A 27,500-nucleotide genomic window follows, 5' to 3' on the forward strand; every position below is an offset into this window, starting at 1 on the left:
TGGCACCACAGACTGTCGGAGCGGAGATTTACCCACAGGAGCCCTCGGTAACATCTCGGTATGGTACGGGTCGGTATTGACGCATTTCCACGGGTCCCAGCACGGTCCCAGGGGTTACGATTTTGGTACCTGCCTCCTTGGGGTTCGAAGCCAGCAGAGCTGACACCGTATGGGTGACGTAGCAACGTGCAGGGCACTGATTGGGTAAGAGTTTTGACGAAAGCCAAAGGCAGTCTCTCACGAAAGACCAAAACCGCCATTTTTTAAATGCCGCGCGTGTGGATTTTTACAGTTTCACGTATTAAAAACTGAAAAGATTATGAAACTGTACCATGGGCGAACGTAGAACTACAGACTAGTGTGGTGAATTCTTCTGGTGGATTCAGGTGATGTAGATGTTGAAGGAGTCTTCACTGACACAGACTTAGTTGGATAAAAACTAGTTTATTTCAAAGAAGTCAAAAGTCAGACAGGCACCATGGAAAGCCTGGGGATGTCTCTGGGCCAGATGTGAGCAACTCCAATGATGCTTTGCTCGCATCACCTTTTATACCTCCCAACAAGAACAGGAGGAAGATCCAGGATATGGGGAATGTATGCATTCATAGTTACACCCCTAATGGCCATCTGGTCTAATCTGATAACAGTGATAATAACAAAACCATACATGAACAATAAGTCACCTTTTTGGGAGGTAGGCAGCTTGCGAGTTCACATCCTGCCATGTATCAAATGGTGTCACATGCATAGGAAGGCAGCAGCGGGTTCAGATACTACACTAGTGAAGTCCATTAATTAATTTGTTCAGTTATGGAGATATTTACATTTTTCCGAGTTGTACTGATTGATATAAATGAATGTGTTGTTCTTAAAAGCCTATTTAAAATTGCTCCAGTAATTGTTTCCCAACACAACCAGCAAATGTTGCAAATGGATCAACAAGTACAGAAATGTACATGTGCCAGTCAGAGATTTGATGTACAGTAAATCAACACACATGGAAATGTGTGTTGACAGTCAAGTCCCTTTTTGTACATGTGAATGTGAACGTGGAATCGGACGTACGACAAGTCTTTGTGCGTATGCATCTTTTGCACATGAGCCCCCTGGACTGCTCACTAACACTCAGCTGTCTCTGTGGCACTTCCTAGTTCTGGCCCAAGCTGATGGAGGAGCTGTCAGAGATGAGGGAGTTCTACGACCCAGACACGGTGGAGCTGATGACCTGGATCAGGTAGCATGCACACACACACACACACACACACACACACACACACACACGCAGCCGTGCTAACGAATGCATAGCACAAATCAAACGGAGGCAGACGTGATTAGCGAGTTTCCCTCCAATCAGGTTTTACTTTGCCTGACATCCCTGATCTGCTCATAGGTAGGTAGACTTTATTGTCTTTTTAACACGTGAACGTGTACAACGAAATTGTGCAATCCCCGTCCAGACATATGCAGCACAAATACAATAGGACATGGTAAAGACAGGACCGCAGGATTGAGCATTTACAGTGGGGGGCAGAAAGGGGAGAACAGAAGGGGAGAGGAGGAGAAAAAAAGCCACTCTCAAACGATGTTCCTGGGAGGGAATACAGTGTGAGACTGGAAAAAAAAACCTCAGCAACACAGGCACATATAAAACGTTGCAAACATAGAGACTCAATATATTGCAAAGGAGGAGGGTGAAGGGGGATTGGGGTTTGCTCCAGTGGAGGCAGCCAGCCGCCAGCTGCAGCCATTGAGGTGCCGTCACACGGACCCCGCCCACCGCACTGTGGGATGACGCGGCGAAAGCGTTGGATGGGTTTGAGGGGGGTGCGTGCGTATGTGCGTGTGTGCAAGTGTTCCATGGATGTGTGTGCGCAGGCCCCAGAGAGTCACTTCGCCCAACGCCCCAATCTTGGTGCCTCGTTCCGCAGGATGTCATGGCGATAACACAGAAGTTGCTGGGGAGACGTCCCTGATTGTGCCCCAGACAAAGTCAACAATCCGCAGGTGTCCATGAGGAAAGGGGGGAGGGAGGAAGTTCAGAGCGTCATACTGCTGCGATCTCCTGGAGGAGTTGTTCCAGCAGCGGCCTTTGCCAAGGCCGATGCAGAGGGAGGCCGAATTACGGATTGGGATTGTTTGAGTTAGTTCGAGTAGTCGCATTCCAATAGACATCGACTACCCTGAATGTCCATCTGGTCTCCTTTGCAATGCCAAAAGCTTCTCTCCACGATGACACATCATGCTTCAGATCAGAAAGTTCTGCTTTCAGCTCTGCTTTCAGCTCTGCTTTCAGCTCCGCTTTCAGTTCTGAAATCGCCACAGTCTGAGTGCCAACAGTTTTACCGACCTCCAAAATCATAAGGGGCAGCCTTTGGGGGCCATGGACCGCTGCCCTTGTCTGCTGAATTTGTTGATAAACCAGGAAAATGAAAAATACAATCAGCAGAAAGCCTGTTATCATTGATCCGAATAGGTAGACATCTTCGATATCCTTAATGGAAAGGACTGACAGGCATGCGACCAGCCACCTCTCCCAGCCGTCCATCAGCCCGCGGCAAACGTTCCGTCAGGGCAGACAGGTTCCCCTGAACCGGCGTGTCGCATGTGTGTTGTGTTGTGTTGTGTGTGGGTGTGTGTTGGGTTGCGTTGTGTTGTGTTGTGTGTCTGCGTGTCGACACCTACTGTGTCATGGTGCTGGTTTGTTGGAGAAGCCTTCTGACGAGTAATGAGAGGTGACAGAGTCTCCACCATGGAGACCTGGTGGTATTAGAGGGGGGCCCAGCCGTTGGCGGAGCCTCTCCCCACCTCGGGGCCTCTGTGGCTGGGCTGTCCAATCAGGAGCATTGTCCTGATGCTGCCAGAGATGGCGCTGTGGTTTGAAATGACTGTTGTTTTGTGTGGCTGCTCTGCGTGTTTCTGTGTTTGAACATTTGTGTGTGCGTGTGTATGTGTGCTTGCATCTCATCAGGGATGTGATCATTATTATTTTTGTTTAATTATTTTGGTTCCTTATCGGAGTGGGCCACTTTAGAACACTTTCCCTGCACCACAAAACCAGACCATGCAGATATTATGATAACAAAGATGATCCTCATGCAGAGACCCGAGGGTCTTTTATTTTTATTTATTTATCAAAGTGCTGTGTGCTCACAGTATTTATGTCCCATGCAGTACTTTTAGTGCCTTGGCTGTGAAGCGGCTGGTTGACACACATACAATCAGTGTCAATCAATCAATCAATCAATCAATCAATTTTTATTTGTACAGCGCTAAATCAGATCCAAAGGCGTCTCAAAGCGCTTTGTACAATCAGAGAAAAAAACAACTGGGCCCGCAGAGTAAGTGCTACCGTGAGAGTTAGAAGTAACTAGAGTGGCAGACAGGCCAGAGTGAGTTGCAGGGTTAACAGCAAAGCTCTCACAATACAGATGTACTGTAGATATAAAAGAATAAATAATTCAAATATAAATAGATGTTGTTGTGTCGTATGCATCAAACCATTTTAAAATTTAAATAGGCCTAAATGTTAAGTGGTGGGGTGGTACAGCTGCTGTCCATGTAGAATGTGCTTGTCTGTGCACTTACTTCGGGAGGGCAAGAGTCCATCATGGCCAATGATCCGCCGCTAAATCAAGTCCTAGGTCCCCATCCTGGCGGCAAAGATGAAGCGATGGCACCAAGACTCCCAGGACTGCACTCTCCAGCTCCTGCTGTCGTGGTCATCACCTGCCAGGGATGCACAGAGACTGCGGCAGTATCATGCCAATAATAAGTAGTTCAGGTGGAGAGGAAAAAGTGATAGAAGCTCCACATGCGCAGAGTCAGCGGTCTAGGCCTATAGAAGCTTAACTGACATTGAGTTGATTCTAACTGTAAGCTTTATTGAAGAGGAAGGTCTTAAGTCTACTCTTAAATAAACCGTTAAATGACCGTGTCCGGCTCCCGAACCGAGGCCAGGAGATGGTTCCAAAGTAAAGGAGCCAAAAAGCTAAAACTTCTACCTCCTGATTCATTTTAGAGACAAGGAGCAAAGGGCTCTTGGAGGATAATAAGGTTCAATAAATTCTTCAATGTAGGAAGGAGCCTGAGAGTGAAGAGCTTTGTAAGTTATTAGCAGAATCTTAAATTCAATTCTAGATTTAACTGGAAGCCAATGTAAAGATGCTAAAACTGGTGTAATGAGTTGCCTCCTCCCAGTTCCAGTTAGTAGATGAGTAGCAGCAGTTTGTGTTAATTGTAAGGTCCTAACTGAAGATTTTGGGCCCCCAGATAATATGGAATTACAGTAATCTAATCTAGAAGTAACAACGGCACGGATGATTTATTTTATTTTATTTTTTATCTTTGAAAGACAAGAAATGTCATTTCTGAAATGGACAAAAACTGTCCTTGCTATGTTCTGAATATGGGAGTCGAATGTCAGGTCTTTTACAGCGTCATTGGGGGATTTTTTTTTTTATTGCTTAAGCTAATTTTACCATTGCAAATTTTGTCTCTAAGCCCCCTTGGGTCCACAATAATAACCTCAGTTTTACTGGTATTGAACGTTGTTCAATTTTGATGTCACTTAAGCAAGTTTCTAATTCAACTAACTGATGTGCTGTTCTGATGAGTGATTATGAACATGCAGAAATTGAATGCAGTCAGACAAATAAGATCTAAACCAATTTAAGGCTTGACCTTTAATGCCAATAACGTCCTCAAGTCTTCTAAGAATAATGCTGTGGTCAACTGTATCAAATGCAGCACTGAGATCTAGAGGAACTGAAATAGAAAGAAGACCACTGTCAAAGGCCATCAGGAGATCATTATTCACCTATAGCAATGCAGTCTCGGTACTGTGATTATTCCTAACTGAAACACCTCAAATAGATTGTTGCCATGTAAATAGTCATTGAGCTGTCTGGTAACTATTTTCCCTAAAATCTTAGACAGAAACGGAAGGTTTGAGATTGGCTTATAATTGGATAGGACACTTGTGTCCACATTAGGTCTTTTAATAAGGGGTGTAATTATAGCAACCTTGAAGGATTGAGGGACAAAACCTGTGGATAATGACTGATTATTCTAAGTATAACAACATTAGGTAATGTTGATACCTCCTTTAAAAGTTTAGTTGGGATTGGGTCCAACAGACTAGTGGTCGAGTTTGCAGGGGAGATGAGATTCAGAGAGTCCAATTTGCTTAAAACTCTCAAGATGAGTACGAGCGTTGCTATGTTCAAGCTGGTCTTCTATGGGGCCAGGGATTGAAGAGGAATGGTGAATCTCATTTCTAATATTTGCTACTTTATGTAGGAAATAAATCATGAAGTCATCACTAGACAGACCAATAGAGATAGAGGGCTCAACACAATTACAGTTTCTTGTCAGCTTAGTTATGGTATTGTAAAGGAATTTAGAATTATTTGTATTGGCATCAAAAAGAGCAGAATAATAGGTAGTTTTACTCATACACAGGGCCTTTTTGTAGGACCTATAGCTATCCTGCCAAGCAAGATCTTCTGGGTCTTCCTGTCAAATGAAGACTGAGAGAGTCGCTCTTAGTTTGGTCAAAATAAGGCTTATATGTCAGAAACAGTGCTGGACTTGCCAATGGATTGTCTGCTCCTGGTCCCGGAAAGGGAACACCCCGCTGAAGCTCAAAGGGGTGAATCCTGCCCAAGAGCTGACAGAGCTCAAGGCTTTTGGTAGCGCCTGTGTCCATTCCATACCACTGTCATCGCAAATCTTGCCAATTGCTCTGCAGGATTCGATTCATTCTTTCCACCTTGCCTTGTGATTGAGGGTGTTAAACAGTGCCAATGTGTGTTTGAGGCCTAATGCCTTCTCTTCTTCTTGGAGATCTTTTAAAATGAGTGACATTGTCAGATCTAATTCTTCTGGGGAAACCGTGTATGGATGTATTGATTGACGAGAAACTTTATTGCTGTTTTCACATCTTCTGCTTTTGTAGGAACCGCCTCTGGCCAGCAAGTGTATGCGTTTACTGCCACCAGGAGGTATCGGAACCCATTGACACTATCAATCATGTCTGTGTAGTCTATTATGATGTCTTGCCCTGCCATTAGTGTAACTGGAAACTTGCCCTCATATGGTCGAATTGTTGACTTTACATTGTACTGAGAACACATTGAACATTCTTTGATGTAATTCTCAATCATGGCTGGTGGAAATAGATGCCACCAATGCGTTAGGTACCGTGTGTTAGTCCATAGGCCTCTTCCAGGAAAGCACCTATAGGACCGGGTGGGAGATCCGGCCGGCCGTCGGGGCCCCCGCCAAATGCCATTCACTTTCAGGCTTGTTCTTATAGATTAGTGAGAAAATGTCATGGAGCTCAGAATCTAGAGGGAGACAGAAAATTGCATTGACTAGATCTACACATATAAACCACTTGTGTTTTGGCCTAATGCTGACATTGCGGTGTAGGGGTTTGGTACTGGGACCGTGGCCGTGGTCACAATTGCATTAATGCGATGCAAATCATGTGCCATAAGATATCTGCCTGTCCCTTGGTTCTCGAATGGCAGAATTGGCATGTTCCACTGGGAATCGGGCAGTTCCAAAATCTCTGAAGCCAAAAGGCCTTCAATGGTGTTCATGGTGGTGTCTTCCTTGGCCTATGGTTTGTGTTTATACTGCCCTTGCCAGATTGGTGTTGAGTCTGAAATAGCAAATGAAATATGGCTCAACGTGGGACACAATCCCACATCGGTGGGGCCAGCTGACCGGAGTCCCACCGGCAGGTTGCCCAACATTAGATCACTCGCACATCGCAGATCACAGATTGCAACAGATATGGTGCACATTAGAGTTGCCCCTTAAATTACAGAATTGTCCTGTATTTGACGATGGAATGGTGCATCCCATTTTGAATCGATGTGGAACGGGGTTTCCCGTGTTTCTGAGTTGTATTGAACATAACTTTATTTCCGATGCAGATTCACGTTCGTTTCCATAGAGTTTGCGTTCAAAACCGTAATCTACATAGCTGCAGGCAATACCATTGTGCAACCATTTCACAACAACTGTGTACTGGCTGCGTGTCTTGCATAGAGTAGGCTATGAATCAGGATCGCTTGTTCTTTTCAGCTATATTGATGAATTCCTTTGTAAAAGCCATCAATCCTGCACTTTATTGATTATTGTGTAAAAAGTATGTTAAATTAAAAGACTTTGATACAATCTCAATATTCAGCTTATTTCTAATGTCTATTTGTAACAAAGCAGTTCAAACTATGTGAACCATATACTTTTTTGAAACCCTATTTGAAGTTATGATTTGCCACTGGCCTGTGATAGTCATGGCCTGATTTTATGTCGGGTGGACATAAATTGATCTCAATCGTAAATCTGATTTTCTTGTGAAAGAAAATATGGGATTTTTTTTTTATATCACCCAGCTGTAGTATAAAAACTGTTTTTTCAAGAAAGGAAACTGCTGTTCTAAATGTGTCCACTTAATGTCACAATATTGTTTCTGCTTCGCAAACAAACTTAATACTGGTGCTGAGCAAGTCGGCCAAGTACAGCCACTCACATTTCCTATTGGCTACCCTCATTGCCCCAAAATGTCTTTGTCGACTCAGCATAGCAGTGTTGCCAACTTGGCAACTTTCTTGCTAAATCTGGCGACTTTCCAACTCCCTGTGGCAATTTGTTTTTTTCTTTTTGTCAAAAGCGACTCGCGACAAATCTGGCGACTTTTCCTGGTGTTATTGGAGACTTTTATGGTATTTGGAGACCGACATTAAAGCACGTATTGTTCCTCAGCTGTTCATGTCGTCAGCGAGCAGCGGGTGCTGCCGCGAGTCCCTCCGCCACCCCAAAATAGTCACAGGCGGTCACAGCCTCGAGAGTCGAGCCGTGCGTTGCGCGGCAGTCTTGGGCAGCTGCAGTCAGGAGAGGAGCAGAGGAGACCCTCAGGAGACCCTCGCCACTCTGCGTCCAGGCGGCAAATGAGTCGCACACGCTGAACCCACCCTTCCTTACAGAGCGGGATGTAAATATAAAGGTTTATTCTTGTCACATTAAAATAAATCACTGCATTTGACTCACACAGCCTCAGTCACCCACTCACTTAATTCCAAGAATTTATAGTCCAACAACGATCCTCTAAAATAAGGTGGTTAAAACTAAAAGCTAAAGATATGGAACACTCGGGTTTACATGCAGAGCTTAATCGGAATAAGCAATAATTCGGTTTTCTCGTCCAATCGGAGTTCTCACCTTGTCCCCGTATACATGCAGCTGAGAAATTCGAATTATTGACGGGAACATGTCCTCCTCCCAACACTAAGGGGTGGAGTGAGTCTTTTCAGCTGGTCAGCTGCTTTTCGGTTGTCATATTACATCATTATAATATGGGTGTCTTAGTCGGAGTTCTCCGATTCCAATCGGAGTTCTCAAACTCCGATCATAATCGGACTCAGGTGTACTTTAGTAATCTGCTGTACAATCATCAAGTTGGCTGCTTGGTAGAGTAAGGTTTGGAACTCTCCCCATGTGAGTGACCCCATTACTCCACCCAGGCTAATGAGAGCTCTCTTGATTAATTTCACAGTGGCCTCAGCTGCTTCGTTTCAATGGGGGAATCAGCCGGGTTGAACTTCCACTCCCATTCGGTTCCTTTTTTGGCAGCAATATCTTTAATGGCTGAGGGATGCAGGCCATCTAACTGTTTGTGCAGTTTAAGCAGAGCTGGCTTGGCGCCAACAAAGTTTGTAACTCTATCGGACCATAGTTTCCTCGGATGCCCCCTCAGCGCCACAAAAGGGGAGTACGATTAGAGGAAGCTTTCTGAAAATAGATTGTCAGTGAGATTTGCATGGGCAGCTCTTGAGACCATACAACACAATGCCCGGACCTTCTTACTGGCCCTCTTTTTCACAGCATCCTTCACTACAAAGTGGCCAAATAAATCCAGGGTTATGTACTCGAACGACTTGGCTCTTTGGGTGCGCTCTAGTGGGAGGTCACTCATTACTTGTTGGCATATCTTGGTCCTCCGCTTCTGACAGGTGACACAGTTGTTCAAAACTTTTTTGACAGCTCTTTGTCCTTGTATAATCCAGGCCTTCCTTCTTGTTTGTAAAAGAGTGGAGGTGACACCTCCATGATTTTCCTCATGCACTTCTATTGCCAGAAGAGTTGTATGGTGGATTCTTCAGGTTGCAGCAGTGAAGTGCGGATGTTGAAGGAATCCTCGTTGACACCGAATTGATTGCATGAATACTGGTTTATTACAAAGAAGTCAGAAATCAAACAGGCGTCTAGAAAGCCCAGGGAGGTTGTGTGTCCAGATGCGCAGAAGCTCTCACAATCTCTCCAAGGATAGTTAGAACATCACCTCCTTATACCCGCAGGTCTCATCATCAGGCACATTCCATATAAGGAGAACAAAGAGGCAATTATAACATAAAAGGTGAAGGGATGGGAAAGTTACTGGCCAGAGTTGGAATGTGTGTTATCTAAACAGTCCTCCTAGGGAGTAGAAATGCAACCTTCCAAGGACAGGTTGCCTAATACAGCTGCTCCTTCTTCGTTCCAGCTCTGAACCCTTCCTCTGCAGAGTAAGAGCCCCGTGTTCTTGTCTTTCAAGGCCACCAAGCGGACCAAGGTCGTGTCATGGAACTCCACACCATTTTGGGCTGCAAGAACCAGATCCTGGAAGGCAGCTGCTCTTTTACTTGCAGAGAGCTTTGGGGTCTCCTCCCACTTTGTTGGACCTGCAGCTGGAACCTAGAAGTAGCCATTCAATCAAATTTCCACAGCTCTTCTTACCAAGGCAATGGTTCCGCACAACCTTGTGAGTGAGCTAAACTTCCGGGGACCCGCAATGTGCACAAGATGAACTCTTCACTTTTTTTGCTGCAGGTTTCATTGTTGGAATCTGTTTTGATATCAGCATTGTTTGGGCTGGATCTGGACTGGGCTCTGGTTATTGCAGCTAAGAACAGTTTTCTCTGAAGGCTTTTAATGTCTGCAACAACGGAGGTGGTTACGTTGCTGGCAGTCTGACTCTGGCATCTTGAGGAAAGCAGGGCCTTCCTGCCACACTGAACTTTCTGCAAGCTCCTCAGGAGTTGCGCCTCTCATGATAACATCAGCAATATTTAGCTTTCCCTTGACCCATTTCCAGTCGTCTACTGGCCAGGCCCTCTGGATTTCGCCAATGCAATTTGAAAAGAACGTTTGATAGCCATAGCTATAGCTGTCCTTCTGGTTGGCTCCCAAGATGGTTGACTGTCTACAAAATGGGTCAAGTGATCAATTTGGATGTGGCAGTACCTTTTCAGACGGGTAGCGAAGACAGCTCCGCATAACTCTGCCTTTATCATGTCACCTTTTTGGTCAAGAGTAGTTGGCTTGGCCTTTGACTCTACCAGTGTCACGACGACACCCTTTTCCACTGTCTCCCTCCGGAGGTAAAGAACAGCTCCATAGGAGGCCTCGCTTCCATCGGAAAATGTAATCCATACTGGGCGCCTACGGCTCCACGGGACGTGGGCCTCAGTTTAAACCTAATGTGGCTTAGCCTCACATACTTCTCAAAGAGTTTTATTGATGCCTCCCGAAGACGTGGTGAAAGTGGGTCGACCCACGTGTCCTTAGCCAGGTGGCCTCTTTCTGCTTCTTGATAGGAGTCTCTAATGAGCATCATGCCCTTTTGCTTGGCTGGAGAGGCAAGACTAATTGGGTCATAGAAGCCGATAGTCTGACTTAGGAACATGCGTTGAGTTAAGGGGTCAGGAGTGCTGCGTCTGATCTCATCCTCCTTTAGGTCCAGCCCTGTTCTCATCTTCCCTTGCCTCTTTGAGAACAGAGTTTATCAAATTCAGAATTCATAACCAACTCCGAGTGCTTTACTCTCCTCATCACGCATCTGGTTGGGGAGTATCAGGGTTCTGGGTTCAGTTGATCCACCTTCAGAGTTGGTTGCTTCACTCTGCCTCCCACTTTGGCCCGTCAAGACCAACGGTTTGAGGGAGAAGCCGCCTGCTTTCAGGATCTTTTCCACTCCATTGGTTGTTTGAATTAGGTAGTTGGGTCTCAAGGTTGTTGTTTGATGTGAGAATGTCATCAACGTAACAGTCCTCCATCAGAACCCGCCGTTCTGCAACCATGGAGGTGAACTGAGGCAGGTTTGCTGTTTCCCCTCATGGTAACCTGAGTGATGCTTCCGGCAGGCTTGTCACGAGTGTTGACCCTGGGATCGATGGACATAGACTTCCTTATCCTTCAGCCACACAGAGTTGTACATTTTCCTTATGTCACCTAAAGCAGCATATAAAGCAAAGCTGAACGCAAGTTGAAGGACAAGCTACAGTGTTCATTTCAAATCTTAAAGGACTGTTTGCAGTGCTACCAGAAGACTGTTAAAGAGGCAAAAAGAGAATACCTGTCGGATATAATTGTATCCAATCGTCACGACTCTTGTGCTATTTACAATCATTGACTCTGTCCTAAATGTCCCTCAGTCTGCCTGTCTGGAAGCTTCCCCCGAGTTGTGCAATAAGTTCCTGCATTTTTTTATTGACAAAGTTGTTACCACAAGGGCTCTCATCCCAACTCCTGCTTCTGACTCCTCTGGTCCATTCCCTTGTCAATTCATGTTTGAAAAGTTTGATATTTTTTTGTCACTTTTAGAAGATGTGGTTGCCACATTAAGCAAGCATTTTAAGGAGGTTTTCTCTTGTATATAAAAATGAGTTCTTGCCATTATAAACAGCGGCTTATCTTCAGGTGTTGTCCCTTTAAGTTTCAAACGTGCAGTAGTGAAACCGTTGCTTTAAAAAACCCAGGCTTGATCACACTGTGTTTGCTAATTTCAGGCCCATCTCCAAGCTGCCATTTTTCTCAAAAATCGACAGCTTTACAGCTTAAATCATATCTGGATAAGCATGATTTTCTGGAGGTCTTTCAGTGTGGTTTTAAAACCTGCACAGCTCAACGTCAGCTTTAATTAAGGGTTTTTAATGACATCCACTTGGCAAATGATTCTGGGGATTATATGATTCTTGTCCTACTGGACTTGAGTGCTGCATTTGACACAGTGTACCACAATATTTTCATAACTGGGTTGCAGCACCTTGTGGGGCATTTGTGGTAGTGCTCTGGAGTGGTTTAGGTTCTATCTGGCGGACAGACAGAACCATGTGTGTTAGCCTCGCTGGCTCTGAGTCCCGCACTGCTCCTCTCTCTTATGGGGTTCCACAGGGCTCAATCCTCGGGCCCTTGCTATTCTCTCTATAGTTACTTCCTCTGGGTTACATTCTTTGAAAGCATGGTTTCCATTTTTATGCTGATGGCAGCCAAAATATATAAATGTGCCACTGAAAAAGAAAGATGCCTTATATTGAAAACCACTTTTAGCTTGTCTTGATGGCATTAAAGTCTGGATGGCTTTACATTTTTTAAACTTCAATGAAAAGAAAACGGAAGTGACAGTGTTTGGTCCCAATAGCTCTTGTGATGCCCCCACTCTTCATTTGGTTCCCCTGGCGTTGTATGTGAAGCCAACAATTTCTAACGGCACATATTTTACATTAAAAAAAAATCACACGGCACATCACCAAATAAATATGTCAAAAAACGCATTTAATGAAAGAGAATGAAACTGTAATCTCAATTTACTGACTCAGTATGAAATCTGTCCCTGTTTGAACACAAAGCTGATATTCTTGCAAGAACTGAGGAGAGATACGAAGAGCTTCTTCAACTGCTCTGAGTCGCTCTCTTTTTTTTAGTCTTTATTACTTGAAAAGCCCAGCTCACATAGGTATGTTGTGGATAAAGGGAGCCGAGCTGAAATAGCTCTGTTCCCTCCAATTAATTTGGAGATGACGTTTAAGTTTGCTTGAAACCTTGGCACTTTTGGACAGCTTTTCCCCGCACACCAGGCATAACAGAATCGGCTCGGTGGGTTCCCCAGTAAAAGCGAATCCAAATGCAAAATAACTTTCATTGTATTGTCTTGAGCTTGACTTTTGTACTTTCTTCTGAGTCAGAATGTTGTTCAGGACTAGAGGGTCCTGATTGAGTACTTTAATGTAACATGTGACATCACTGTGTGGTCAACCAGTCAGAGGCCAGCTGACTGATTTGATTTTTTTTAGTGTTTCTAAGAAAAAAATGGAAAAAATAAATAAATAAATAGGAGGGAGTTAAATTAAAGGCGGGTGGGCTTGGCCCTTTGTCACCGTCACCGTAACGTGCCCCAAATACAGAGAAACTTGTGTATGTATGTGTGTGTGTAATGCGTGCGCACCACTTAGGTAGTTTCCTGGCAGGATTAAAGGCCCAAACTGCAGGGAAACACATTGCAAATGGCTCCATGGCTGGTCACTGGTGGCTCACATCTACGATGAATGACTCATAATTGAAATCAAACATTTTTCATCCCTTCTTCTTCACCATCATCGTCATCACCATCATCATCATCGCTTGAGCAGCATTAAAAGAGTCAGATGTGTTTTTTTGCCATTCTTAGATAACTACCCAATATTGCTCTAATCCTATTAAACAGATTAGAGAGTAGCTGCGATAAGGAGGCGGAGGGGGGGGGGGATCATCCCATTAAGCTGAGAGGGAGCTGCCTGGAGTTTCCCTGTTTCCCTGGTTGTGACTGAGAGTGAGGCCTAGCAGCTGGGCTAATTACACTGAGATGAATCTGTATGGATCGGGAGGGGCGAGTAAACTCTTGCTTTATTCCACTGGTTGACTAATCTGATTAATGTCAAGGCTATTTAATTATAGATGGCAGATGATGGGAGTTTGTTAATGTGTGATCATAAGGAGCCGATCCGATGTGGATCAGACACTCAGGAGGAACTGTTCCTGCTCCGGTGTGTCGGTCAAAGGTTTGCGGGGGGGGGGGGGGGGGGGGTGAACCTTCCTATTTTAGGGCCTGCATGAAGCTTGGACTGCAACATGAATGGCAGTTGGGAATCTTTGCCAACAAAAAAACAAAAATGCTCATACTCAAATGTGCTAAACATTAACAGCCTTTAGTTTAGGTTAGTTCATTATTATTTTTTAAATTTGAAATTATACCCATACATATTCAGCATTTTTCAGTGTGGCCATCATTTCTGTGCTTACACAGATAGATATATTAATTAATAGATATAGATATTTTAGATAAATTAGGTAGATTAGTATTATTGATAATTTTCCCATTTTTTCAGACACTGAGCCCTCACTCCAAGTGGACTGAAATGTGACAAATGCTGGTAACAAACCTAAAGAAATGGTTCTAATCAAATGTATTATTTTTCATTAATGAAACTATGATGAATCTATGACACACTGTCACTAAGTGACATATTTTGTAATTGATAGCACGTTTTTTGTTTTTATTTTGTTTTTATATTTGGGTAGATATGCTTTTATGGTTCTTGGCAATAATGTTTTGATTTAGTTTGTTTTTAGTATTTGTTTTCGTCTTTGACCATTTTCTTTTCAATCACTTATATACAACACTTGTTCACTCCTCGTAAACTCTCTCATGAGGTCACAAACGTTCCTGATTGCATTGCTTCGATATGTGTTTTCTGAGCCCACTATCTAATCTGAGTGTCAGCGGCTGTAGTGTTCTTCTCAGCTGCAGCAATAAGCATCGTCCCTCCCATCACTGTCCTCTTAGATTAAAAATGCCCTGGGGGTGAACATGATGGAGGAGACACCTCTTGGTGTGTTGCTGTGTGTTTAACTTGTCCTAGTGGCTGCCAATCTTTTATATCAGTAGCCTTGAACCCGCGGCCACATTGACATTGCTTTTAGTAGGAGTCTGCCCTTGAAGATCATTTCTCCGCACAGATCAGTGAGGCTCCATCAGTGTCCCACTCACTGTATGCAAATGGGGAACCACCCGGAACCACCCTAGAACAACCTAGAACCAACCCTGGACTGTCTCGACCAGCAGTGGGCCAACTTTTTGACTGGCGGGCCACAAGGTGGTCTAAAATTTGACAGAGGGGCCAGAGCAGGAGAAGATGGATGGAGTGTTTTGGTGCCCACCTCATAGGCCCTTGAAAATGAAGTTCCAACAAAATCTGTGTCTTTGAAGTCCCACGGTATTTAGCTCTTTAGTGGAATGACGCTTAAAACACTGAAAAATGGATGAAATACAGCTATTTTATGACTTAGCGTTAATATAATTTTTATTTATAAAATTATAAAATGAATTATAATAAATGCCGGCGGGCTGGATTAAAAGGTTTAATGGGCTGCATATGGGCCCCCGGGCCGTAGCTTGCCCACGCCTGGGCTCATACACCGTGTCTGCCATGTCCTCCTCCTGTCCTCCTCTTTTTCATCATCTTCTCTCTCTCTCTCCCTCTCTCTCTGTGTCGGCAGCTCCAACACCCCTCAGCACGCTGTGTTTGCAGGCAGCATGCAGCTTCTGGCCGCCATCAAGCTGTGCACCGGCCGAGTGCTCACCAACCACCCCCACTACGAAGACAAGCAGCTGCGGGAGAGGACCAGGCAGGTACTGTGGGCTGCTGCGAGACCACCAAAACACTGTAGATACGAGAGTCAGCAGCGTCAGTGTGGGCTTGTTAGAGGTGGTGAGGTCCAGGGGGTGTCCATGGGGGCGGAGTGGGCCATTAGAAGAAGTCATTACTGCGTCTGGGCAGAATATGGGGACTAGAACTAGAGGAGATGCTCACAGGTCTAGTTGGCTGGAGGAAACTGTCTCCTCAGCTGGTGTGAAGGCAGCCAGTCTTCATTTCTGTCTATTTAATGAAGGCCAGAAACTTCATTTCATTGTGATCCAGTCTGCTGGTGAGTTTTGCTCTGCATTTGAAATTCCTTTTTTGGTTTATGAATAGAACATCCAATGCATCATTATGTCCCTTAATAGAATAGAATCCTTTATTTATCCCACTTCTGGGAAATTTGCATTATTACATCAACAATATAGTGCAAAAAAATATTCATAGACTAAAGGCAAAGATATTATTATTATTATTATTATTATTATCATTATTATTATTATTATTACATCATTTTTTGTAAACCAGATAACTAACACATAGATTCAGACATTATTTTTTTCAATAAATGTCAATGCATTATTTCTTTGTACGAGTCTCCAGTCGGCTAAAATGATTTGTTTTGTCACAAATTTTATCAAATGAAAAACTGAGCAGGCCTCCGTCACTTGAAGTTGTCCTCTCAGTTTCTGGAACTGTCCTGATATTTTCCAGACAGAAATAATCTTCACTTCCATCCTGGGTGATGAAAACTGATCATGTTTTTTCAGTTTCAAAACCAATTTGGGATGTTTGTGCCGAGGCTGAAGCAGCAGGATGGAATAAATCACCAACATCAGCACCATCAGGGCATTTATATTTTATTTTCAGTCGCATATATTTCTGTTCAATGCTAAATGTCTCTCTTTTAGAATTTGAAAGGATGGAAATATGTGCTTACATTTTTCACATTTTCTCCACATGCATATTTCATAAACAATTGAACGTGCCAAAATATTATCTCAGCGCAGCAGTTGCATTTTTCCTGTATGAAAAGTGCTATATAAATTACGTTTGAATTCAATTGATTTCCTTGACAAATGAATCACATTTATGGCATCATCCAGGAGTCAAAGGTCGTGTTCCCATACCATCCTGGTCCAGCACCAACCCAAAACAGCATATGTACACTGGACAAAAATATATAAACACAACATTTCTGTTTATGCTCCGAATTTTCTTGAGCTGAACTCAAAGATCGAAAACTTTTTCAATATGCTCAAAATAGCCATCTCTCTCAAATGTTCACAAAATCCAACAGCATGTTCCACTTCTTGTCAATATTCAGCAACTTCGTACAGCCATTGAAGAGGAGTGGACCAACATTCCGCAGGCCACAATCAACAATCTAATCAACTCTATACGAAGGAGATGTGTTGGACTGCGTGATGCAAATGGTGGTCACATCAGATACTGACTGGTTTTCGGACCCCTCCAGACCACCCCAGTGAAGCAAAACTGCACATTTCAGAGTGGCCTTTTATTGTAGCCAGCCTAAAACACACCTGAGCAATAATCATCATGCTGCCTAATCAGCATGCCACACCTGTGAGGTGGGATGGGTTATCTCAGATAATCTCAGATTTAGATCTCAGATTTGTGAACAATGTTTGAGAGAAATGGTTATTTTGAGTATAAAGAAAAATGTTTTGATTTTTGAGTTCAGCTCATGAAAAAGGGGGGCAAAAACAAGTGTTGCGTTTATATTTTTGTTCAGTGTAGTTACAAGATGATTTGCGAGCCTGCACAGCAGCAGGAGCAACCAACAACTTATTTTTCCTCTTTTTGTTCCTTTTTATTTTCATTCTGTATTTCCAGATGAGCTCTTTCTCTCTGGTCAGAAAAAGCAATCGCTGTCGCCATAACAACCTGTGGCCTCAAACCTCCTCACCTGGCCTCCATCTGCTCTCCTGCCTGGTGTTGTGAGAAAAGCAGGAACCTCCTGTGGCTGGTCAGCAGCTATTGCCTTCCTGTGAATAAACAAGGCTCACAGAATGCAGCCAGTACAAAGTGTAATAGCTTGGTCAGTCACACTGAGGGGGAGGGAAAAACAAAAAGAAAATAAGAAACTGGAGCCTGAGAACTGAGCACTCCACATAGTGAGAGATGGATGGAGGGTCCAGTTTGTTAAGACGTCACAGAAGCTGCAGAGAGAGAGACACATATTCCTGGTACCGTCCACAGTGTGGATCATATATACACACACACACACATATATATATATATATATATATATATATATATATATGTATACACACACACACAGTCAGGACAAACTCAGTTAAAGTGGTAAATAAACGATTAACAGGATCAATGGTGCCGCCTCGGCAGCGAGAGGGGGGTTGTGCCGGCTGTAACTGCACTGCGTAACTTTCAAGCGCGACCCGACACGCCGGACGAACCACTTTACAGCAACGTCACACGTGAATTCAGAGGCAGTCTTACACACCACTATTACAAATACATAAGATTGTAAAATGACGAAATGGAACCCAATAAGTAACCTCAATGAAAAACTAAGTAATAAAAGTGTTGAACGTTTGCTACAAAGTTATTGTCAATGTCTGTTGCATTTCATATTGGCGTTTTTCCTGAACACTTACGAGCGCTCCAGCTTGGCGACTATAGCCCCTGCTCCACTGGTCAAAAAACGCAGTGAAGTCCCGCTACTAATTGGCATTTGGTGGCAGTGGAGCAGGCTCGCCGAGCCGCGCTGAAGCGCGACATAACGCGTCAAACAACCCTGCAAGGGACCCGGGTAATAATCGGCTCTGATCGGCACTGCACCGATAGGCTTGCAATGGAATTGGGACACCCGCGACATCACCACCTTTTTTACCTGCCGCACGGAGATGACGTTGAGTGTTACGTGCGCAAAGTCATAATATCACGCCAGTCGCTGCGTATATCAAGTACTGATGCAAAGGTCTTCGATGACGTTTCATCAGCGCTCGATAATTGTTCATTGTCCTTTGGCTTTTTCGCTCGCGGCTCGCGCACAAAATAGACCAGACACCGAAACGATCGGTGCACGGCGCGAACTGGCCACGGAGGTGCGCGCCGCTTCAAGTCTGGCGTGAACGACACCATCCTTCCGCGGCAGAATGATTCTACAGCCAAAAGTGGCCAACAACTCAGAACACTGGCCACCAATGTTTTCTCCCACATCAAAAAACTAGCGCTGCAGCGTGTTTACTTCGTCACTTCACCATTTCCACCGAATCAATGCGACGTTTCGTCGTCTGAACAGTTGTTGTAGGCATTACAGCTACAGGAGTTTATAACCTGTTGTAATATTATAGCCATTATACACCACATCATTTCCAAGCAATTTTCATCGACGAGAATGATGCGAACCAAGTGCAAAACACTGCCGTCTGTCTAAGCAATACACTATCCTTGTTTGTGTAATTGTAGTTGTCTGTCACGTTCAAAAGAACAATATAACAATATTTAAAACAAACAAACAAACATGTAACGCATGTTACTTTACTTTGTTGGTGGACACATTTCCAAGCGATTCTTCAGTATGCCGGCTGTGTCAACAAACCCTGGTATTTTTCCTCTTTACGACACCGGCAAAGAGTATTTGCGGTTCTCAACCAGCAGGGGGTAGTAATGAGTTCAAGTTACCTAGAGCTGCTTTAAAACTACCACATAAGAGATGCGCCCATCCGATATTGGATGAAATTACAGTATCGGATATCGGAATGTACAGAAGTAACTTTCCGATCCGATCCCGCAGCTGTTCACGACACCTCTGGCCTCAATGCACGACATTCCGTAAAGAGAGCCGAGAGCAGCTGCTGCACGTGTCACGTCGCACTAAACAACAACATGCAACGTAAATCAACAACAAAGTTCCCCCCATAAGCCCTTGCGGCCACAGGGGAGCATTTTGCTTCCCCCGGCGCAGGTTGCCAATAGGGTTGGGTACCTTTCACTTTTGAATCGATACGATACTTTTTTCGATACCTGGGAATCGATACTCGGTACCAAACGATAACTATTTCGATACTTTTTTTTTTAAGTTGAAAGAATAAGTGAAAACAAGTCAAAACTTCTTAATTTCAACAGTTCTTTTATTAAGAACAGATTTATTTTTACTTCATATTAATCACACAAATCGCTCATTTAATTCATGCATTAATAATTTACCTGAACCATGGAGTCTCCACAGTAGAAAAGTACCCTTCACAACAAACACAGTGAGTGCACTGTGGCACTCTACTTTTTCAGCTGAGGGAGAGCTGCCTTCTTGGCCAAAGTGAATGGCGTCTCTGACTGTTTGCCTGTCCCGTTACGGTGACCTAGAAATGGAAGCAGGAGTCATAGTGTTGAAAAGTATGAATTAAGATGACCCCAGTTTGTCATAATGAACAACACAAGAGCTGGTGATAATGTATTACAACATTTACAGTTATGTTTAGCTCCTCTTTCTAAACGGGGCTCCTAGCAAGCTAAGCTAAAACTAAAGCTAAGCTATCACAGCCAGCAGCTTAGCTTAGCATAACTACAGTAGCCCCGTTTGGAATGAACTAGCCAATGCTGGTAAGTGGTAACTATCTAACAAAGAGAATGCTCAAGTTAGCAAATTAGATAATGTTAGTTACCTGACGATGTTGAAGCCGACGCTTCACTCGATGTGAAAACACTTGCAGAGTTGTCCTCATTTGAAGACTGAGAGGAGGCAGGGTTCATCCTCAGACTATCAAACACTTCACAGTCTTCTGCGTTTAAATATATATTGTGCTTGATGAGGTGCTTCCTATAATTTGAAGTGTTTCCTCTGGGAGCTCTCTTAATGCTGTCGCAAAGGTTGCAACGAGCGCTGTCTCAATCTATGCTGGTGAAATATAGCCACACTTTCGAACGCTTACGGCTGGCCATGCTGTCTTGAGTTTTCTTGCCCATCGGTGCAGCGTGATGGTGCGATACCCCAAAAAATACCGATTTCGATACTCAAGCCTAGTTGCCAACAATGAAATGTCAAATGCAACCACTCTATGTCGTATATATACATATCTATATACAGTATATACTCACTCTCTCTCTCTCCATATATATGTGTATATATATATATATGTATATATGTATATATATATGTGTATATATATATATGTATATATGTATATATATATATGTATATATATATGTATATATTTTTATATATGTATGTATATATATATATATATGTATGTATGTATGTATGTATGTATATATATATGTATATATATATATATATATATATATATATATATATGTACTGTATATATATATATATATATATATATATATATATATTTTTTTTAATGAAAAACAAGTGCACATTGCCCCGATGCAAAACCTGTTGAATTGGAGAAGATTTGGCTATTTTTTTTATTATATACACACAGTGGTTTTTAAAAGAAAACTAAATTGTATGCGTGGTGCTTCTAGACAAACAGTCATTAAATCTGGGGTTGTTTTTTGTGATTACTGTTTCTTGTAGCTCGCGCCTGCAGAGCCTGAGTGTGTGTTTGTGTGTCGACATCAGCAAATGGCCGTGGAGCCTCAGAGTGTTGACTGCAACATTGGAACAACAGTGTGGCTCAGGGGAAGATTTTGTTTTTGTTTGTCTGGGGCTTCGGACATCCCATCATTCTTTCTTCTTGCTTGCAGAGCAAACACAATCAGCCACACAATCGCACTCAAACTGAAGTGACTGCTTCTCATCTGCCTCCAGATGCAGAGAGCACAGTTGTTTTTTATCAGCGTTTTTTTCTTTTTTGTAGTTTAGCAGGGAGTTTGTCATAAACAGTCCCCTACATGAAAAAGAAAAGTCTCGGCTGTTGAGCTGTTTGGCTGCTCGGCAAAACAACTGTAAGCGTTGAACTGATACCAGCAACAACCATTAGAAGCCAGCGTTCTGATACTGAACAGCAGCCCATGTGTTGTCTGAGGGGCCGTTTACGCGAATACGGGATTCACTGAAACCACACAAATATTTATGCAGTTCGGCCTTGCGTGTACACGAAGCCGGCGTTTCACTGAAAACGCACAGACCGAAACCGCATTTTTTCGAAAATGCTCCACCGTCTTTTCACGAGCGATCTCTCTTTCTATTCTCTGTGGCGCTTGTTGTCAGCGTGCTTCAGGTGTTCTTCTTCCTCCTCCACCTTCAGGTAGTAAACTCGTGGCGCCACACCAGGCCGGGCATGGGTACTACATCGTTTTCAGTCATTTCCAGCGTATTCGTGTAAACTGGAATTTCTTTTGATTTGATTTGATTTGTTTATTTATTTCGAACATGGAAAAGTAATAATAATTTTTAAAAAAAAGGGATAGAAACCCCAAAACATATGAAAGAAAACTTAAAGAAAAACATATATAAAAAAATAATAATGGAGTAAGCAATCAAACATCAGTGAAATATACATCAAAATAATATTGGTCATGCTCGAAAAGGGGTAGGAAGAAGTTAAAAAACTGATATGTACCTACCCCCTAACTTAAATAAATATACAAGCTGGTGAACTAAATTAAGTATATACGTTGTACCTACTGAATATAATATTTTTGTATTTTATCTTAAATAGTGCCAAGTTTTTACATTCTTTGGTGTCCAGGTTCAGACCATTCCATAGTTTAACCCCAATTATTGAAATGCAGAAGCTTCTTTTAGTTGAGTGTATAGTACAAACTTTTAGATTGTGTTGTCCCCTGAGCCTGTAACTCCCATCTCTGTCGGAGAACAGTCGCTGGATGTTGTGAGGTAACATGTTGTTCCTTGCTCTGTACATTACCTGCACCGTTTTATATTCAACTAAATCAGGGAATTTGAGAATTTTGGACTGAATAAATAACGGATTGGTGGATTCTTGGAAGTGCGTGTTGTGGATGACTCTAATGGCTCTCTTCTGTAAAATGCACGACGGTTGCAACGTGGTTTTAAATGTGTGTCCCCATATCTCAGAACAGTAGTCTAAGTATGGTAGCAGTAATGAGATATATAGTATACGGAGTGATTGACCGTTCAGGAAATATTTGACCTTTGAGAGGACTGCAATACAACGGGATATTTTAGCTTCAACGTGCTTGATGTGGGATTTCCAGCAAATTTTGTCGTCTATTACAACCCCCAGGAACTTTATTTCACGTACTCTTTCTAGGCTAACGTCTTCTATCTGAAATTCAAAATTATAGTTTTTATTGTAATTTCCACATATCATATATTTAGTTTTATTTAGATTTATAGATAACTTGTTTTTATCAAACCATTGTTTCAATTTACTAATCTCTATTTTTAATGTAGAGAGCAGTTGCTCAAGATTATCCCCGGTGACCAGTACAGTAGTGTCATCAGCGAAAAGGACACATTTTAATAATTTAGATATATTGCAGACATCGTTTATATATATATATTTTGAATAGCACTGGCCCCAAAACTGATCCCTGGGGTACACCACAAACAATGTCCAGGTACCTTTGACCGTTCATAAAAACAAACTGCTGCCTTTTATCCAAGTAACTCCTTAACCAGTTCAGGGCTATCCCCCGTATTCCAGACTGTTCTAATTTTGTTATTAATATATCATGATTTATTGTATCAAAAGCTTTTTTAAGATCTATAAATGCGCCAATGGCAATCTTTTTATTGTCTATTGCATAAGCGATTGACTCTGTGAGGTCTGTTAAAGCTAGAGATGTTGACCGGTTAGCTCGGAAGCCCTATTGGTTGTCAGAGAGTAATGTATGCTTGTCAAGGAAGTTGTTTAGCCTGTCCGCAAACAGTTTTTCTAGAACTTTTGAAAATTGTGGGAGCAGTGAAATTGGCCTGTAGTTTGTAAATAGATGTTTATCACCGCTTTTGTACATTGGTATCACTTAGGCTGTTTTCATTTTGTGAGGAAATTGTCCAGTTTGAAATGAGAGATTACAGATATGGGTTAGTGGTCCCAAGATACCCTTACTTGCTATTTTAACTATTTGCATGTCAATGTCATCAGAATCCTTTGAAGTTTTGTTTTTGCAGTTATTAATGATATCTAGAACGTCTTTCTCACAGACAGGTTTCAGGAACAATGAGCTAATATTTCTATTAATAGCACAGCCTGGTGACGCCGACTCCGGTATTTCTTCAGCAAATTTCTTGGTGTGCTGGAGAATTGATAGTTTGTCTCTATATTTAAGGAGTTTTACAACAATCGGCCTTGGTCTTCCGCTACCAGGTTTCCCAGTGCGATGAGCCTCCTCCATTTCAAATGCCTGATGAAGCTGTAATTTTTCATTGAAAAGCTTTCTCACCTTTACTTCTGCTTCAGCCCAGGTCTCACCTGGTGATTCCGCAATGCCATCGATTATCAAGTTCTTACGCCGTGATTGACCCTCCAGATATTCCATTTTGTCTGTGACTGTCAGGAGACTGTCGCACATTTTGTATAGGTCATTCTGGGTTGAATTACACCGCTCTGTTTGTTTAACACTGTCCTTTTTAATGTCATCTACTTCTTTTTGTGTAAATTGCAGGCTTGTTTTGATATCCTGTAACTCTCTGGATAATGTATCTAGTCTTGTGTTGGTTGAGTCCATAATATCTCTCACAAAGCCTCTGAAGGTGTCACTTTGTTGTTGTAGCAGGGCTAAAAACATCTCCTTCTGCTGCTGAAGCAATTCGCTTACCTGTGAAAGAGGCACAAACTCCTCATCCGTCTTTGCCTCGGTCTTTGAGCCTCTGGTTGGCATTTTGAACGCCTCCAGGGGTTACCGGCCTATGCTGGTGCTGGCAGAGGCTGTCAGCCTCACAGCCTGAGGCCTGAGGCCTGACGATGAACGCCGCTGCTGGGGATCGAGGAGGCCGCCCCGCTGCCCGAGGCTTGGTGACGGACGCCGCCGCGCCGCTACACTAGCAGGGGCAGCTCCTCCAGCCGAGGCCCGGTGTTGTTCGCTGCCGCTTGCGCTGATGGGGCAGCTCCGTCGGCCGAGGCCTGATGTTGATTGCCGCCGCTGGCACCGTGGCTTGCGCTGGTGGGCAGCTCCTCCGGGCGGGGCCCGGTGTTGAACACCGCCGCCTTTGCTGGTGAGGCGGTTTCGCCGTCCGATGCCCGGTGATGACAGCTCCATCGGTCCAGAATCGACCTTGAGTGGCGCCGCTTGTGATGGTGTGGCGGTTCCACCGCCAGATGCCCCGCGATGGCTGCTCCGTCGGCCGAGGCCGGATGTTGATCGCCGCCGCTGGCACCGTGGCTTGCGCAGGTGGGGCAACTCCACCGCTTGTGGCCGGTGTTGAACGATCGCCGGTGGGAGTAGTTGTGGCTGCTCCTCCGCCTGGGGCCAGGTGTTGAACACCACCGTTTTGCGCTTGTGGTGGAGCTCTGTCGCCGGTGGCCCAGTTATGACAGCTCCTCCGGCCGAGGCCCGGTGTTGTTTACCGCCGCTTGCGTAGGTGGGGCAGCTCCTCCAGCCGGGGCTCGGTGTTGAACACCGCCGCCTGTGCTGGCGAGGCGGTTTCGCCGTCCGATGACCGGTGATGACAGCTCCGTCGGTCCAAAACCGACTTTGATTAGCGCTGCTTGTGATGGTGTTCCACCGCCAGAGGCCGCGTGATTACTGCTCCATCGCCCGAGGCCTGATGTTGATCGTCGCCGCTGGCAACGTGGCTTGCGCAGGTGGGGCAACTCCACCGCTAGGGCAGTCGAGGCAGCTCCGCGGTGGACGTTGCTGCTTACGCTGGCAGGGACACGGCCTTACCGCCCGTGGCCGAAACCACTGCTGCTGCTGCTCTGCTGCTGTCGCTGCTGCTGCTCTCTTTGAATACGGTTTTGTGTAAACTCGTTTTTTTCGAATGCGGTTTCGAAAATGTGCGGTTTCAGTGAAACCCTGGATTCGTGTAAACGGCCCCTGAGTCAACAGTAGCTTGGAACCCTTCCTCTCATTGGGATTCATCATCATGGATGAAAGAACAAAACAAAGCTAAACTGTTAGAGGAGGTTGTGCCTGTGTGAATCCTATTGTCAAGACAACTATTCCTCACTTTCTGTCACAGCTATAAAAAAAAACAAACAAAAAAAAACTTTTTGAGATGATTTAAAAAGTCAGTGAATCAGTTGTCAGAATCACTTCGGCTCAGGTTTCAGCAGAACTCAGTCCAGGTTTTATGAATGATCAATAGAGCAGTCTAAAGTCTCTCTGATCAGATGTGACAACCTTCCACTTGAACCCACAACCTACTGTCAGCAGCAGCATCATTACCTGCAACCTGCTGCTCATCTTGCCAGACATTCTGTAGTTCATGTTGTCAGCAAAGTTGATACGATGCGATACCAGTTCCAGGTATCGCATCGGTACTGATAACCAATGCCAGTGTCAGGGTTATCTGAACTGCTACCGGTACCAATGCCAGGTACATATAATAGTGAGCCCTTAAAGGTCCAGTGTGTAATATTTGGAGATTTTGAAGAAGTAACAGCGACATAGAGTGGTTGCATTGTAGATTGCAGCGTCCTTCACTCTCTCTCCCCATTCTGAGTTTGCCAGTGAACTACGGTGGCCCTGCGCACCCAAACCTGGATATCTCGTCCACCTTCTTCTTCTCCGTTGGTTTATTTGAGGACAGCATCGTTCACCCTAAATACCAAACCTGCTGTCAGGCACCTGGACTGTTCAACACCAGGCTTCCTTAAAAATATGGCGGTGCAACATGGCAGCTAACTGGCAAAAAGACCCTTATTGATCTTAGGATATTCGTATGAGAACTGTTCTAAGTAAGGTTGCACCAATAACCAAATGGGTTATCAGTACCGATACTGGGGTAGAGTACTCGACTCGTACGTAAAATGCGCGATGATACCACGACCCCGATAGCAGTTGTATATGTATGCATATGACAGTATTGCCTTAAATGTGGCGACTGTGGCTCAGGAGGTAGAGTGGGTTGACCAGTGACTGAAAGGTTGGTGGTTCAAATCCCGCTCCATCCTTGTCCGTTGTTGTGTCCTTGGGCAAGACACTTAACCCTAAATTGCTCTCAATGGGGTTGGCAGTGTCTTGCATGGCAGCAGCCACCCAGGCCTTTGTAAAGCGTTCTGAGGTACCATAAAGGTGCTAGAAAAGTGCTATATAAGTGCAGTCCTTTTACCATTCAAATGTGTGTTTGTACTGCAGTGAAACTTGTTCTAGAAAAACCTGTTGAGGAATGTTGTTCAAAAAACACAACATCTGTGGGAAAATATTACAAAAAATGTAAATACAAAGTCATTCTATCCTGTTTAATGGCCTCATTAAGTACTCAGTATCGGTATTGGTGTGTACTGAAATGCAAATACTTGTACTCTACTGGTTCTGTGAAACTTCATATTGCACACATGCAAAATCTAATACCCCCCCAAAAAAACACTCATTAAAATAAATAAAAAGTTAATTAAAATATATGCCTCTTTTTTAGTTTAAATCCATCTGATTTAAATTTAAACTGTGTCCTTTTTCCACTGGCTAATAATACGTTTCAAAAAATAATAACACCAATAAACCGACAAAGTCATAATAATGATATCCTTTCAAAGAAGGTCCTGTCCTGATTGAGCAGAGCATTCTGGGATTTGTAGTATTAGAGGTACTTGTGCCATATACTAGCAGTAGGCCAGCTCTAGTACTGATTCTGTATTGCCTCGTGGGCCAAATATAATGATACTGTGGGCCGTATTTGGGCTGAGGGCCAGAGTTTGACACTTATGTTCTAGTCTATTCTCCAGTGTTGATGTCCATCAGACCTCTAGATCTCCACCTCAGCACTCCTCAGTCAGTCAGAGTCTGGTATCGATGGGGGTTATTTCTGTTTGTTAGTTCCGTCTAAAGGTTGTGTGATTGCAGGTGTTGTGTTGTGCTTGTGTGTGCAGGTGTACCAGGTGTATGCCTGTCGCCCCCCAGAGGAGGTGCACAGCCTCCTCCGGGCCGCCGGCGCTGACTACCTGGTGCTGGAGA

At 43.8% G+C, this 27,500-nt stretch overlaps 1 protein-coding gene across 1 annotated transcript in view; it reads left to right on the forward strand.

Moving 5' to 3' along the window:
* Positions 1-27,500, forward strand: part of dpy19l3 (dpy-19 like C-mannosyltransferase 3) — a 64,410-nt gene that overhangs the window by 33,183 nt on the left and 3,727 nt on the right. Inside the window, exons 16-18 of the mRNA XM_076028448.1 lie at positions 1,152-1,234; positions 15,364-15,496; positions 27,416-27,500. The exon at positions 27,416-27,500 is cut by the window's right edge and continues 74 nt beyond it. Coding sequence (XP_075884563.1) covers positions 1,152-1,234; positions 15,364-15,496; positions 27,416-27,500 — 301 coding nt within the window. The remainder of the gene's footprint in view (positions 1-1,151; positions 1,235-15,363; positions 15,497-27,415) is intronic.

This window comes from Nelusetta ayraudi, unplaced genomic scaffold, assembly GCF_046127955.1.
Source record: "Nelusetta ayraudi isolate G7.1 ecotype Tasmania unplaced genomic scaffold, CSIRO-AGI_Nayr_v1 ptg000023l, whole genome shotgun sequence".
Taxonomy (NCBI): Eukaryota; Metazoa; Chordata; class Actinopteri; order Tetraodontiformes; family Monacanthidae; genus Nelusetta; species Nelusetta ayraudi.